The sequence below is a fragment of the Cynocephalus volans genome, chromosome X (assembly GCF_027409185.1).
Source record: "Cynocephalus volans isolate mCynVol1 chromosome X, mCynVol1.pri, whole genome shotgun sequence".
In the NCBI taxonomy this organism is placed as follows: Eukaryota; Metazoa; Chordata; class Mammalia; order Dermoptera; family Cynocephalidae; genus Cynocephalus; species Cynocephalus volans.
The window spans coordinates 80,507,587-80,522,018 of NC_084478.1; the positions used below are offsets into that span (position 1 = coordinate 80,507,587).

At 50.5% G+C, this 14,432-nt stretch overlaps 1 protein-coding gene across 1 annotated transcript in view; it reads right to left on the reverse strand.

Moving 5' to 3' along the window:
- The window catches only part of CXCR3 (C-X-C motif chemokine receptor 3), a 40,948-nt gene continuing 26,516 nt past the window's right edge, over positions 1 to 14,432 (reverse strand). Inside the window, 2 exon segments of the mRNA XM_063084669.1 lie at positions 1 to 1,176; positions 2,022 to 2,110. Of these exon segments, the coding sequence (XP_062940739.1) occupies positions 1 to 1,176; positions 2,022 to 2,110 (1,265 nt within the window).

The following is a 14,432-nucleotide window of genomic DNA, read 5'->3' on the forward strand; positions in this document are numbered from 1 at the left end:
TCACAAGCCCGAGAAGGAGGCCTCTGTGGTTTCAGACCAGGACGAATCCCGGCGGGTGGATGCTGACTGTCGCTGGGGCCCCCACCTCTCGGGGCAGCCCAGGCGCATGAGCAGCGTCCACATCCGCTCTCGGAACTTGATGCCCACAAAGGCATAGAGCAGTGGGTTGAGGCAGCAGTGCATGTAGCCCAGGCCTGAGGTGACCGACTTGGCCACATCCACATGGCCTTCTAGGCCACAGTTGCGGGCCAAGGCCCCCAGGTCCATGAGGGTGTCCACCAGCACCACCAGGTGGTAGGGGGTCCAGCAGAGGGCAAAGGCCACCACTACCACCACCACCAGCCGCATGGCTCGCAGGCGCCGCTGGCCCCGGGAGACCAGCAGCACAGCCAGGATGCGGGCGTAGCAGTAGGCCATGACCAGCAGGGGCAGCAGGAACCCGGCTACCAGCTGCAGCACCCGCAGGGCTGCGCGGCCTGCCTGGGGGAAGTTGTAGTTGCAGTGGGTGGCGTTGAGGCGCCCGTCCCGCTGGGCTGACAGGAAGATGAAGTCCGGGAGGGCAAAGAGCAGACAGAGCCCCCAGACAGCCACACAGGTGAGGGTCACGCGGGCCGGGGGACCCCGGCGGTAGAGCTGGGTGGCATGCACGATGCTCAGGTAGCGGTCAAAGCTGATGCAGGCCAGCAGGAGGGCCCCTGCGTAGAAGTTGATGTTGAAGAGGGCACCTGCCACTTTGCAGAGGCCCGAGCCGAAGACCCACTGGACAGCAGCGTCCACCGCCCAGAGCGGAAGTGTCAGCACCAGCAGCGCGTCAGCCACGGCCAGGTGGAGCAGGAAGGTGTCAGTGCTGCTCCGGGCCGCCCGCTGGCTCAGCAGCACGGCCGCCACAGCGCCGTTGCCCAGCAGACCCAGCACGAAGAGCAGCCCGTAGAGGGCCGGCTGGAAGGCCCTGTCGAAACTCAGGCTGAAGTCCTGAGGGCAGGGTGCGGAGGCACAGCAGGAGTCACTCTCGTTGTCGCTGTAGTCATAGGGAGAGCTGAAGTTTTCCAGATAAGCAAAGTCAGAGGCATCTAGCACCTGGCTTTCGCTCACCTGTGGAGGGAGGCAGGGAACCATGTAAAGGCCAGGCAGCTACTCCTTGGTGATTTAGTCTGCTGAGCTTTCTCTGAGCAGCTCCTATGTCAGGTAGACCCGGGGGCCTAGGCCAGACCCTGTAACCGGCTCCATCTCTCTTCCAGGGCCACACCTTCTGAACTCCATCTGCCCAGTCTGGGCTCTGGGATGGTGACTTCCCTTTTCAAAAGCTGCTTCTCTCACCCTTCTGGGCCATCCCATTGGCCCAGGGATCTTGAGCAGGAGGAAGAGCCCCCGCCCCATGCCCATAGCTCTCCCTGACTCTCTCCCTTCAAGTCCTCAGTGGCCTGGCCATGCCTAGTTCAGCCACCTTCCTCCCCAGGCACCTCCCCACTGTCGCCTCTCCCAGTCACTGGCCCTCCTCTTCCCTCCTTAGTTCTTGTCTGGAGACCCCAACTTCCTGCCCCTTGTGGGGCCTCTCTGCAAATCTCTACCCCCCCCAACATGTTTTCTGCCCATCTTTTTCTCCCCTACACTGAGGTTTGCACACCCATTGAGCCACCCGCTGGGGGCTCCCCCACCAAGCTCTAGCAGCCTCACTCCCACCCCAAACCACCCCGGAGCTGCAGGCCTCTCCAGTGCCAATTCAATCCAGCACGCAAGAGTCAAAGTTCCAAGTCAGAGCTGAAGGGAGCCTTGGAGGTCATCAAGATTGAGCCTCTGCCGCCCAGCCCCCATTTTGCAGATGAAGCACCAAGTCTGGAGACCTGTCTGTGGTCAGTGGCCAAGCAATTCCCCCATCTAGTGCTCCTTCTACCGCAACTCTGCAGCCTCCACCTACTCCAGCCCTCTGGTGATCCTGGGCCACAGGCCAGCCTCAGTGTTTCCCTAGTGCCCTGGACTCCCCACCTGAGCTGTGGACTGGTTGGGTGGGCAGCAGCACTTACCTCAGGGCCCATGGCTGGGCTGGTGCTCTGGCTGCCAGGCTGCGTGCTGCCTGCCCCTCTGCTTTGGCGCTTGTGGTTGGAAACCTGCGCTGCACAGAGGAAGTGAGGGTTTCACGCGGTTCTCAGCAGCAGCCTCTTCCAGAGGGTTATCAGCACCAGAACCCCCTAGATCCCAGGCCACAGGGAGCTCCTATCCCAGCCTATGGCTGGTGAAGCTGCTCTGAAGGGTCTGGGTCCTAGGGAAGGGCAGGGGGTGGCTGGGTGGGGGCAGGTCCTTTGAAGGGAGAGGTCTGAAGGAGAAGCAGCGCAGCTGGGAGGTGAGGGGCAGCCCTACTGCCAGGGGCAGGATTGCTTCTGCATGAGGATGGTCGGTGCTCAGTACACTGGATGACCTTGAGCTCATCTGTCCTGGGCTGGAGTTGATCTTTGCGTGATTGTAAAGACTGGATCATAAAAGCTGTTAAGTCTGGAAAGGAGATTAACCTTCTTAAAAAATTAAAATATTTTAAAGAAATCCGTCACAGCGAATCGAGTTCTTTACTATCACCACTCCCTGCTAATTGCCTGGGAAAAGGAAAGGAAACTACCAGTAATGAACTTGCCGTGTGCTAGCTGTTGCTCTAGGTGCTTTCTCCGACACTGCCTCATTCCAGCCACACAACTCCCTTGTGAGGCGGGGGTTGTCCCCATGGATGATTCAGAAGGGGAAAGGCCTCTGCAAGCACAACGAGTAAGGGAGGCTGGAGGATTGAACCTATGGCCATCTGACTCTCCTTTTACCATTTGTCACGCTGCCTTCAGTTTCTCTTAAATGGATAAACTATGAAATATTCATGTAGTGAAAAACAAATGAACTAAAGCTACATATTTTTTAGTAACCATCTTTACAGTGCCTAAAGCTACATGTTTTAACATGGATATATCTAGAAAAGCCAATGACCCATGGTGGAAGAGGCAGTTATGGAACATCGGGTATGATTTGACACCACTTATGTAAGTTCTAAAAAACACCACAAAAAAGCAGTACCATATTGTTTTGGATATGGCTGTTTGTTTTCCAAGTTTAAAACAGGGACTGGAGACACTAGTTCATGGGCTGAGAAGGGGAATGGGGTTGGGGACTACATAGGGACCTCCCAATTTGAAGGAAAAGCTGTCAGACAGAGGTGACTCTCCTTGCTCTGAAACTGCTTGTCTCCAGCAGTGTTCAGGTCAGAGAGAACTGAGGGTCTAGAGAAGGTCAGGAGCACTGCAAGTGGAGGGGACTAGGAGTATTCCAGAAGCCAGGTCAGTTAGGATGAGTAGGACTTGGCAAGTGACTGCCTACGGCAGTAGAAAAGGGATGGGAACTGGGGCCACGGTCTCCCCAGGCCGTTCAGGGAAGAGGTTTGAGTTCACTGGGCTTCTGCAAATGAGAAAGGACCACAAAAAGCTACATTTGGGGCTGGCCCGTGGCTCACTCGGGAGAGTGTGGTGCTGATAACACCAAGGCCACGGGTTCGGATCCCTATATAGGAATGGCCGGTTAGCTCACTGGGAGAGCATGGTGCTGACAACACCAAGTCAAGGGTTAAGATCCCCTTACTGGTCATCTTTAAAAAAAAAAAAAAAAAAAAACTACATTTGCTCATTTTAAAGGACTGTCTTGTACACTGCAGTTATGTTCTTCATCTCGTTTGGTATTAAAAGGACCTTTTCTTTATGAAATGATTGTGAAAATAGATGGTGGTTTTGGAAATACCTTGTGTTGGCAGAAGTTGACAACCCAATGTGGGTCCTCCAGATATACATGGAAATGTTACCGGTTCATGCATGATACAAAGATCTAGGGATCCCTGGTCTCCTTCCTGTGCTCCAGTCTCCTCATTTATCGCCTGGGGATGATGGTTCACCTTCCCGGGTTGCTGGGAAGGAGAAGTGAGAGGTGAGGGCAGGAGCTTTGGAAAGGTGCAGAGAGCTTTCTTTCTGAGTCCTGACATCCAGGTATGTGAGCTGGACCCTGATGGGGCAGCCTGGGCTGTGGGGATGGGCTGCTCTCGCTGTTCCCGGGGGGGAACATGCTGAACTTGCCTGGGCTCCAGCCCTGACTCCACCTTGATTGAGCTGTGAGACTGCGGGCAAATTACATAACCCTGTTGAGTTGGTTTCCTCAGCGGGGTTGTTACGAGATGATCAAGGCTGTAGGCTCCTAGCACAGGGCCCAGGGCTTAGTAGGAGCACAGCTGAGAATGCTCAGTGAAAGGGATATTGGCTACAAACCTAGAGCCACTGCGAGCCTTATGTGTCAGGGGAGCCCGCCACAGATGGTGGTGCCTTGTGGGACGTGCAGGCAGGACTTGCCCAGAGGACTGGTCCTCCAGAAGGGCTGTCCCTTGCCATAGTTGGGGGCAGGGATCGCCAGTCCTAGCCGAATCCTCTGGCTGCCCAGCTATGTAATCCAGGGCAAATCATTTCATCTCTCTGCCTCAGTTTCCTCATCTGAAAAGTGGGGCTAAGGATAGCATGCATTTGATAGGGTTCCAAACGATCCATGCAGAATGTTTCTGGTGCAGGGTAGGTGCCCAGTGAGCAGCAGCCTCCTCCCCTTCTAGAAACTTTGCAAACCAGCCCCTCCCATGCCTCAGATGGCAGGTCTGTGGGGGGCTTCTGTCCTCCTTCACAGCTGAGATGCCTCGGAAGTTCCCTATGTCATGGGGCTGAGCCAAGCCCTTTTCTGGTCCCAAGCAGCCCCCAGACCAGGTCAAAGCCAGGCCCAGCGGTTGGAGAAAGCTGCCCAGCCCAGGGCCTCCTGCTCCTGCACTCCAGAGCAGCGGCGGGGAAGCCTGAGGAGGAAGTTAGTCAGAGCGAAGCGCTCAGGGCCCCACCTGTGGTCAAGGTGTGAAATGTGCACCTGGCTCTTTCTGCCACCCCTCCCCCTGTTTTTTTTCTTTCTTTCACACCTCTGGGCTGTGGTTTGGGGAGATGGAAGGCTCAGAGGTCTGAACCCTGGGCCTAGTCCCTCACAGGAAGGAGGCCCCCACGGCTGTCTGCCGGGCAGCCAGCGGGGAGAACGGCCATTTCCTCCTCCCCTTCTCCGAGTCTGCCGCCTTGCAACCTCTCTGGCAGCTCCTCAGAATGTCTCTTGGAGCCCTGCTCCAAAAGCCCAGGCTGTCAGGGGATCAGGCTTGGTCAGGCCAGCGGTTCCTGTGGTGAGCCTTTCTTACACAAAATGAGGCTGGAACGCACATCTGCCCCAGACACGTGCTGGGACTCCGGCCTCCTCCTGCCGGCCCCAAAGTTCCCAAGGGAAGGGGAGCTCAAGTCACAGGGAGGCCCAGGGACTGGGGACTGCCTCTTCCTCTGCCCTTTGTCCTGCAGCTCTGAGCCCTCCTGGGGGCAAGCCCTTTCTGAGTGCCAGGGCCACAAGCTGGGGCCTAGGGAAGCCAGGGGATGGGACAGGCAGCCCCAGCCCAGGAGGGCGAGTTCCCAGAGCTGTGGGTGGGGTCACTCAATCTTTTGGGGACTGGAGAAGGCCTCACAGAGATGAGTTTGAGCTGGGTCTTTGAGGACGAGGATGTTGCTGCTGCTTATCAGGTGACAAAGGGAGACAAGGCAATTCAGGCTGTGGGAACACCAGGTGCTAGACAGGAAGTAAGGAAGAGCTTGTCACCCCAGGGGCAGTGGGTCTGGTTGGAACAGAAAGTTCTTGTGAGAACAGAAGGATAGAGGGGGTGGGGCTGAAAATCCCACCCCTCTAATCTGGCCTTGGTCTTTCTGGTGACCAGCCCCCATCTCAAATCTACCTAGGGGCTGCCAGCCACCAGTCAACTCATTAGCATACAAAAAGACACTTATCACTTCGAAGATTCCAAGGATTTTGGGAATTGTATGCCAGGAAACAGGATGAAGGCCATGTATATATTTCACAATATCACAAGAAGTAAAGGGGCAACATGTCTGCCCCGAACTTTCATATGACTTGGAAACCAAACAGGCAGAGTGGGAGAGGTCGCGTTGAATGGGGCCACATGCGAATACCTGATGAGATGGGGAAAAGGCATAAGGGAGTTCTTCGTACTATTCTTGCAACTTTTGATGTTTTGAACTTTTTGCAAGTTTGAAGTTACAGCAAAATAAAAGTTACCAAAAGAATCTCATGCAGGATAGTTTGGTGTTGGATGCTATTCCCAGGATCCGCTTAGAGGCCGAGGCTGCCTGGGAACAAATGCTCCCCGGCTGTGGCCTCTGGCCTCACCCCAGGGAAGCACTGCTCCCACCTCAGCACGTCACCTCTCCTTCCTGCGGCTCCACTTCGTGCTTCCGGGCTCCCGGGCTTCTTCCCCTTTCCCACTGTCTGGCTACCTCCAGCCTCTCAGCCCTGAGTTCCTCCCAACTCGCCCTGCAGCCTTTTGAATCAGCCGCCTGCCACCAGCTTCGAGGCTCCTTCTCCAGGCCACTCAGGGCCCCTCTAAGAATATAGGTTGTGCCCGAGGCTCTCAAGGTGATCCCTCCATCCTTAGCTCAGACTGGCTGAATAGAAGGATTTGGGCTCGTGTCCTTCAGAGGGTGTCATCAGCTGAGAGCCTGAAGTTCTTTTTCTCAAAATGAAGTGGGCCTGAAAAGCTGGGTGAATCCCCTGCCAGGAAAGCCGCCCTCCCTGAGGAGCAGGTAGTCTGGGCTGGACGTGGGCTCCCATGAAGAGGAAAAGTCACACTCAGCCATCCGTGGTGCCCACCCGGAAGGTACTCCATTGAGCAAAAGCTGCTGACTAATGTCCCTCCCTGGGTCCTTGGTTTGTAAAGTACCCAGTGCTGCTTTAAGCTGCCCTCTCAGGACCCTGCACAGGGCTCCTTGCTAGTGGGCCTGACTCTGGGCCTAGACTATCTGGCCTTCTGGAAAATTCCTCAACTAGCCAAAACTTATTTCCTACAATCCCAACAGGGTGTGGTGTTGGCCTTGGGGCTTTGTCCACATGCCCTGTGGAGGGCTGCCATGGCCCAGCCCCTGACTCCTGTCAGAGTTATGCACATATTTCTCCGACTAGGCAGAGTCATCTGTGCTGGCACAGGCATCAGTGCTGATCCAGCCAGAGCCGAGCTGGCTCTATGTGAGACAGAACAGTGGAGTGGATAAGCATGCGGACTCTGGGGCAGGCTGTCTGGATCGGGTTCCTGGCCCTGCCATTTACTAGCTATATGACCTTGGACAGGCTATTTCACCTCTCTGGGCTTCTGTTTCCTCCTCTGCATTAAAAGAGTCAATATGCTCAGAACAATGCCTGGCACTAGTCAGCGCTAGATATGAATTGTTAGCTGCCCCCCTCCCCCTGCTGTGGCTGCTGTGGTCCCCCAGGGCTGAACACACCCATGGGGGCAGCTTCATTTGCATCCAGGTACCACACACCCAGAACTGGAAAGTCTAAGCCTTGGCCCTGGGTGAGTTTCAGAATTGGACAAAGCCCTGACACCTTTGGCTGTGGGGCCTGAATGCCAGTTTGAGTCCAGTGCCTACGTCTCCATGGAGAACAGGGTGGGGTCCCTTCCAGATGCAGTGCCCTGCTGGGTGGGCTGTCCACTCTGAGCTGCGGGTGTGGTATGGCCTGGGCCCAGAAGCTTGACCTTGCCTCTGGGGGTCAGGACTTAAAAGGAGCTAGAGGAGCCACCAAACTGAAAACACGCTCTCCCCTGTGGTACTCATTAGTTCCACACTCACAGAATCGCCGATTAATCGCTGACCCTGCCGAAATGTCTGGAGATGAGCCGACAGATGGGCGGCCACAACAGTATTATCAGCAGCCTTTGCGTAGCACTTACTATGTGCCTGATACTATTTGAAGTACTTTTACACATACGTATCCTCATAAAACCTCCTTAAGATAGGTTCTGTTTTTATTCCTCTTTTAAAGATGGGGAAACAGACTCAGAGAAGTTAAGTAACTTGCTCCAGGTCAAACAGCTCATATGTGACAGAACCTGGATTTCAAACCAAGCTCTCTGTCCTCAAAGTCCATATTCTTAACCACCCTGCTCTACTTTATCTGGGAATATATTCTTTTTTTTTTTTTTTTTTTTTAAAGATGACCGGAAAGGGGATATTAACCCTTGTCTTGGAATATATTCTACCTTGTGAATACCTTCCTGCTCACAGTAGGATTTGAAAAGGCCATTATGTGAACTCACTGGGGGCTGGGCCTGGCGTGGGGCTGCTCATTATGCAAATCCCTGGTGCAAGGACTGGGGCGAAACCAAGGCAGGGCCTTCCTGGAACAAGGGGGTGCCTGAGGCATCCCGCTGTTGGTGCCAGGACAGAAGAGGAAGGACGAGAGGTCTAGGAGTCAGGAACTGGAGGTGGTTACCAAGGAAACCAACACTGTGGTAAAGCTCAAAGCTGAGCTTGTCTGGTTCTATGGGGAAAAAAAAAGCAAATGATATTTTTAAAAATTCAAGATTTTTTGGAGGATGGCTTTGAACAAACCCTCCGTGGAACTCAGAGGAATTTTTAGCATATTTGCTAGTGAATAGTGGTCTTTCATCTGACTACCCAGAGTATTTATAAATTACTGCAGCTTATAACATAGCTAGAGAAGTGCTTGAGTATGAAGAGGCATGGGGCAGGGGCTGGGCGAGGAGGAAGGCTGCGGTGGGGGTAGGGAAAGTGAGTCCGGAAGAGGGGAGATGGTTTGGGGGTAGGTAGGTGTGGGGAGGCCAGTTAGAGGCCGGGAGGGTGTTAGCTGAAGCGGGGGTAGCAGGGGTGGCAGGGAGGGGAGAGAGAAGGTGATTCAGAGCTGAATACACAGGATCGATTGGCCACCCCAGCCCGTCTGCCTCCCACGGGTCTCCATCCATCTTGGCCATGAGGAAGGCATCCACTGTGGCCCATCAACTTGCCCTCTGGCCCTCATACCAGGTCTGGGAAGTCCTGCTTAAATAAAAAGAATCTGTTTAGCTTCATTAAATTCCAATTTATGTGAAAAGGATCCTTTACTTTCTCACAAAAGACCCATTACTGTTACTATCATTATCCCAAAACTCAAGTTGTCTGCAGGACACGCTTTGGCAAACACCAGCCCAGAGAACAGAGGCTGTTCTCCTGGCCTGGCCCATTAAGGCCTCCAGTGATCTGGCCCCAGCTGCCTGCCCCGCCTGATTCTCTACTCTGCTTTGTGCAGACTGTATTCTAGCTAAACTGGGCCACCTGCTGTTGCAAGCCTGCCCCAAGTTTCCATCACTTGGCTCATCTCTCTGCCCAGGACCCACCCACCATCCAGGACTCAGAGATGCAATTCAGAGCCATGAAGTCATAAAAAGCCCCTTTAGCTGGACTCTGTGGTTCTGCCTGAGGACCCCAGGTAATGGGGCAGGATAGAAAGGAGAGGTGAGGAGACCCAGAGGAGGAAGCAGAAGTTTCAGTACCCTGTGCCTGCCTTCCGAACATAGAAATAGGTTGAAGCAATTCTGCAAGGCAAGTCTCTGACTAGAAGTATTGTTTGCCATCTGATCTCCTGCCTCCAGCCTTCTCACTCTCGGAATCATTGATTCCACTGAGAATTAGTGAACAGATGTAGAAAGGCCAAGACAGGCTCTGGAGGATTTCAATGGGAGTCCAGCTAGGTACAGGAATCACATAGCATGGTAGTAGTAAATGGACTTTGGTATCAGATTGGCCTGGGTTTCAATCCTACATTGGCCACATAATAGCTGTGTCATTTGGGCAACTCATTTCACTTCTCTGAGCCTCAGTTTCTTCATCTGCAAAGTGGAGATAATACCTACTCTACATGACAAGGATTAAACGGTTGTTGAGAGGCTTACATTAGCTTGATTTAGGTAAATTATCTAGTGAAATGCCTGGCCTTCTCTGATCACTAATTCTAAAATATCCAAGCCCTCAATTCCTCTCCATCCCTTTAGCCCATTTTATATTGTTCATAGCATTCATCGCCACCTGCTATTTATTTGCTTATTTGTTTATTGACTGATTACTCCACTGGAATATACTTTTCACAAAAGATACGATTTTGATTCATTAAATCATTATATCCTCAGTGCCTTGAATAGTTCCTGACATACAGTAGGTGCTCATTCAATTAAAAAAAAAAAATTATTTATTTAAATATTCAGTAAATAAACCTTTATTGAATGAGTTGAAAAATGAATGAATAGTAGGTTCTAAAAGGGTAACTATATGATGTAGGTATAAGTCTTGATGTAACTCTCATGCATAAAGGTCATGTGTGCACACACCCTGCAGTGTTTGGGAGTTTGGTTTGGCCAGCTAGTGTGTGACCTAGTCAGGGTGTGTTCTGGGGAGCACTTGTCCCTGGACCTATGTTTGGGAAGCAGTGATCATTAGCATAAGAAAATTTTCAGAAAGCTCTGCCTTAAAGACAGAGTTACCAAACTCATTTGGTCACTGTATTAGCTTCTTAAGGTTGCCATAACAAATCACCACAAACATGGAGGCTTAAAACAGCAGAAATTTATTCTCTCACAGATCTGGAGGCCAGAAGTCTAAAATCAAGGAGTCAGCAGGGCTCATTCCCTCCAGAGTTTCTAGGGGGAAATCTGTTCTTTGTTTCTTCCAGCTTCTGGTGGCTGCTGGTGTTGCTTGGCTTGTGACTGAGTCACTCCAGTCTCTGCCTTTGTGGTTGTCACATGGCCTCTCTCTCTTCTGTGTCTAGTCTTTCTCTGTCTCTTATAAGGACCCTTGTGATGTCATTTAAGGCCCACCCAGATAATCCAGGATAGTCTCCTCATCTCAAAATCTTTAACTTAATTACATCCATAAAGACCCTTTTTCCAAATAAAGTGACATTCACAGGTTCTGGGGATGAGGACTGGACATATCTTTGGGAGCCATTATCAGCCAAACCGTCACTAACTCCTCTACTTTTCACAACTCCCCTACTGTCACTGCAGTATATATTTTGAGAAATGGTGACTTGAGGAAAATGGACTCTTAGAAAGAATGCGGATGGAGGGGCTGGCCGGGTAGCTCAGAGCACCACCTAATAACACCAAGGTCAAAGGTTTGGATCCCTCCTGTACCAGCCAGCTGCCCCCCACCCAAAAAAAAGAGAACGGGGATGGAGATGGGAATAGAGTACAGGAAAAAACAACTTCTTGAAAATTTAAAAGAATACCACAATTGTTAGGCTTGCCTCAAGAGGGGCCAGATATTGACCACTCTCTCCTGCTAATTCCTTTTGTGTGTCAAGGACTGGGACTCACAGCATACAAAGACATAAAGAGGTAATTATGCCTGATGGAGAGTAATGACTACACTGTGCTTTTCATTTAATTAGGCCGGGGAGGGTGTCCGGGTATGGGTGGTTTTCAAGAGCTCTCCAGGTAACTGTCTATATCAAGAGTAGAAAACCACTAGACATAGTGTTGAGGCAATGAGAATTTCAAAACAGCTGCTAATGATTATCTTTAAGAGCACTAACAAGGTTCATAATGTTGACATCAATAATTAACATTCTTGACTTTCTCAGTGAGATAATAACAAATGTGAGAGAGCCAGGAACTCTTCTTTGTCACCAAGGAGAAGGTGCTTAGCAAGTGCGAAGTACAGCAAAAGCCACAAGAGAAAAAGTGTCGCTGGAACCACTGATGTTCAACATCCTCAGCCCCTAGGTGGCAACTACAGGACCAGAGGAGGTGGGGATGTAGGGGACCAGCACAGAGCTGCCGAGAGTTGCCTGGAAAAAGAAAGAGATTTTGGTGTTGTTTTAAAAAGGAAAGCCCTTGGCCTGGGCCCAGTGGTCAGCAGCCTCTATTCCATGCTGCCCCAGGAGGACCGGGGCACCCCTGCCATGACTGCTGAGGCTGGAGGGGGCTATGCAGCAGCTCTCTGCTGGCTCTCTGCAAGAGAAGTTGACCTTAAGCATGGGCTGAACCTATTTGTGCCAAAGTATTAAATGTACATGTGAGGTTCAAGCTAACTAGTATGAAGCCTCACAAAGGACTGACAAACCTTTTTGAGGCTGGTGCTTCCAAAAAGGAATACTACTTCCTTTCTCTACTGGGTCTTAACCAGGGCTTTCCTAGCCACTGTCTCCCTAAGCCTCCCAGTTCCCTGGGGAGGTAAGTCCAGCAGACTTTATTATTATTTTTTGCCATTTTTTAAACTGTGGTAAAATATACATGACATAAAACTTACCATTGTAACCATTATTTTGGACAAGGAATCACAGACATATTTTAGTGACAGGCAACGTATTCTTCAGATATAGAATATCATATTTAAACTCAAAGTCCCAAGTCAAACAATTTCAGTATATTGAAAGGATAAAATGGAATGATGGCTTTGAAGGTGCTTTTTGTAAACTTTAAAATTCTAGATTATTTTGAATAATTATAAATATCAGGAAGAATATGCTATTAAATTTTATGTCTGAGTTTTGGCCTTCTTTTCCCACATTTATGGGGTGGGATAAGAACCATATGTCAATGCAGAATCAGACTCTTTGTTTTGAGTCATTTAAGTTACACACGTTATTTTAATATATGTGTGTTTACTTTGGCAGCCAGCATGCAATTTTTAAAATTTGTGGTAAGTGGGCGGGCCCGTGGCTCACTTGGGAGAGCGTGGTGCTGACAACGCCAAGTCAAGGGTTGAGATCCCCTTACCAGTCATCTTAAAAATAAATAAATAAAAATAAAATAAAATAAGATGAAATTTGTGGTAAGGTACACATAACTTAAAATTGACCATCTTAACCATTTTAAGTGTACAGTTCAGTGGCATTAAGCACATTCACAGTGCTGCACAACCATCACCGCCATCCACCTCCAGAACACTTTCCATCTTGCAAAGCTGAAACTCTGCACCCCTTAAACACTAACTCCCCATCCCCCTTCCCTCCAGCCCCTTCAATCACCATTCCACTTTCTGTGTCTATAAATTTGACTACTCTAGGTACTTCATATAAGTGGAATCTGACAGTATTTGTCCTTTTGTGACTGGCTTATTTCACATAGCATTATGTCCTCAAGGTTCATCCATGCTGTAGTGTATGTCAGAGCATCCTTACTATTTAAGGCTGTTTAATGTTCCCTTGTGTGGATACACCACATTTTGTTTATCCATTCATCCATCGATGGACATTTGGGTTGTCGTTTCCACCTTTTGGCTATTGTGAATAATGCTGCTATGAACAGGGATTATTATTTTGCAGGAGTGGAAAGTGAGATTTAGGATCACACACCAAATAAGTAGCAGGGCCAGGATTCTAATGCTGGCTTGACATAAATCCTGTTCATTAGGGCCGGCCCGTGGCTCACTCGGGAGAGTGCGGTGCTGATAACACCAAGGCCACGGGTTTGGATCCCTATATGTAGGGATGGCCGGTTCGCTCACTGGCTGAGCGTGGTGCTGACAACACCAAGTCAAGGGTTAAGATCATCTTTTTTTAAAAAAATCAATCAATCAATCAATCAATCAGTCAATCAATCAATCAATCAATCAATCAATCAGTCAATCAATCAATCCTATTCATTTGCTGGGCAGGGCAGCCCCCAAAGAAACAGTTGCCATGCTCCCTACCCTTTCACCTCTAATGGCCATCGCTACCCTGTAAGCTGGCCATTCACAATCACAGGGAGCTTGGAATGGGCCCATTTAGTAAAGACCCTCATAAAGAAATCCTTTTCATCCTGCACAAGTCTCTGGAGCCAGATGCCTGGGCTCCTCTGCTTAGATTACATTTGTGCCAGTTTTTGACTAAAGAAAGAACAAAAAGGAAGATGTTGGGGTCTCTGTTTATTCCTAATCTGTATCTTGCCTCCTAGTGTTTCTTGACACCCTGGCCCCTGACAGGGCATGTTTATTCTTAAGCGTCACCACTACAGTCCCCAGTAGGAAGTGGAGGGAGAAAGAAACAGGCAAGCTCCTGCTTGGAATTTTCTGTCCAGGCTAGGTCTAAGAAGGCGGTTTCTTACAAGCTTTATGGCCCTCACTGCCTCCACTCCTCCCTGCTGCTACCAGACATGCAGAAAGCAAAAACCTTGCCAAAGCTTTGCATGCCAGTTTTGAAAACTCCTTTGCATCTAAGTGGATGAGCAAAGTCCTGACGGTAATCTCACTTTTCTTGCCTGCCTTTAAGGAATGCCAGCCCTTCCCACAAGCACAAAAGTTACAGGAATCAAAATTCTGTAAGGACTGGCTTTAACCTTTAAGAGGCACTTCAGTTACAAGCCACACTCCATTTGGTGTTTCAGCTGCACCATAATCCAGGAGGTGCCTCTCACCAGTCCAAGCTGAGGAGTGCAGGAAGGAGTAAAAGCAGCAAACCCACAACTGAGAGTAAATCCAAGTGTCACAGCGAGTGCTGGAAAGGAGCAGGGTATCTCCTTGAAGATGCTCCTGTGGAGAAGCAGGCTGATGCTCGGGCAGGCAACAGCCATGCCCCTCCCGCCTCTTTCCAAC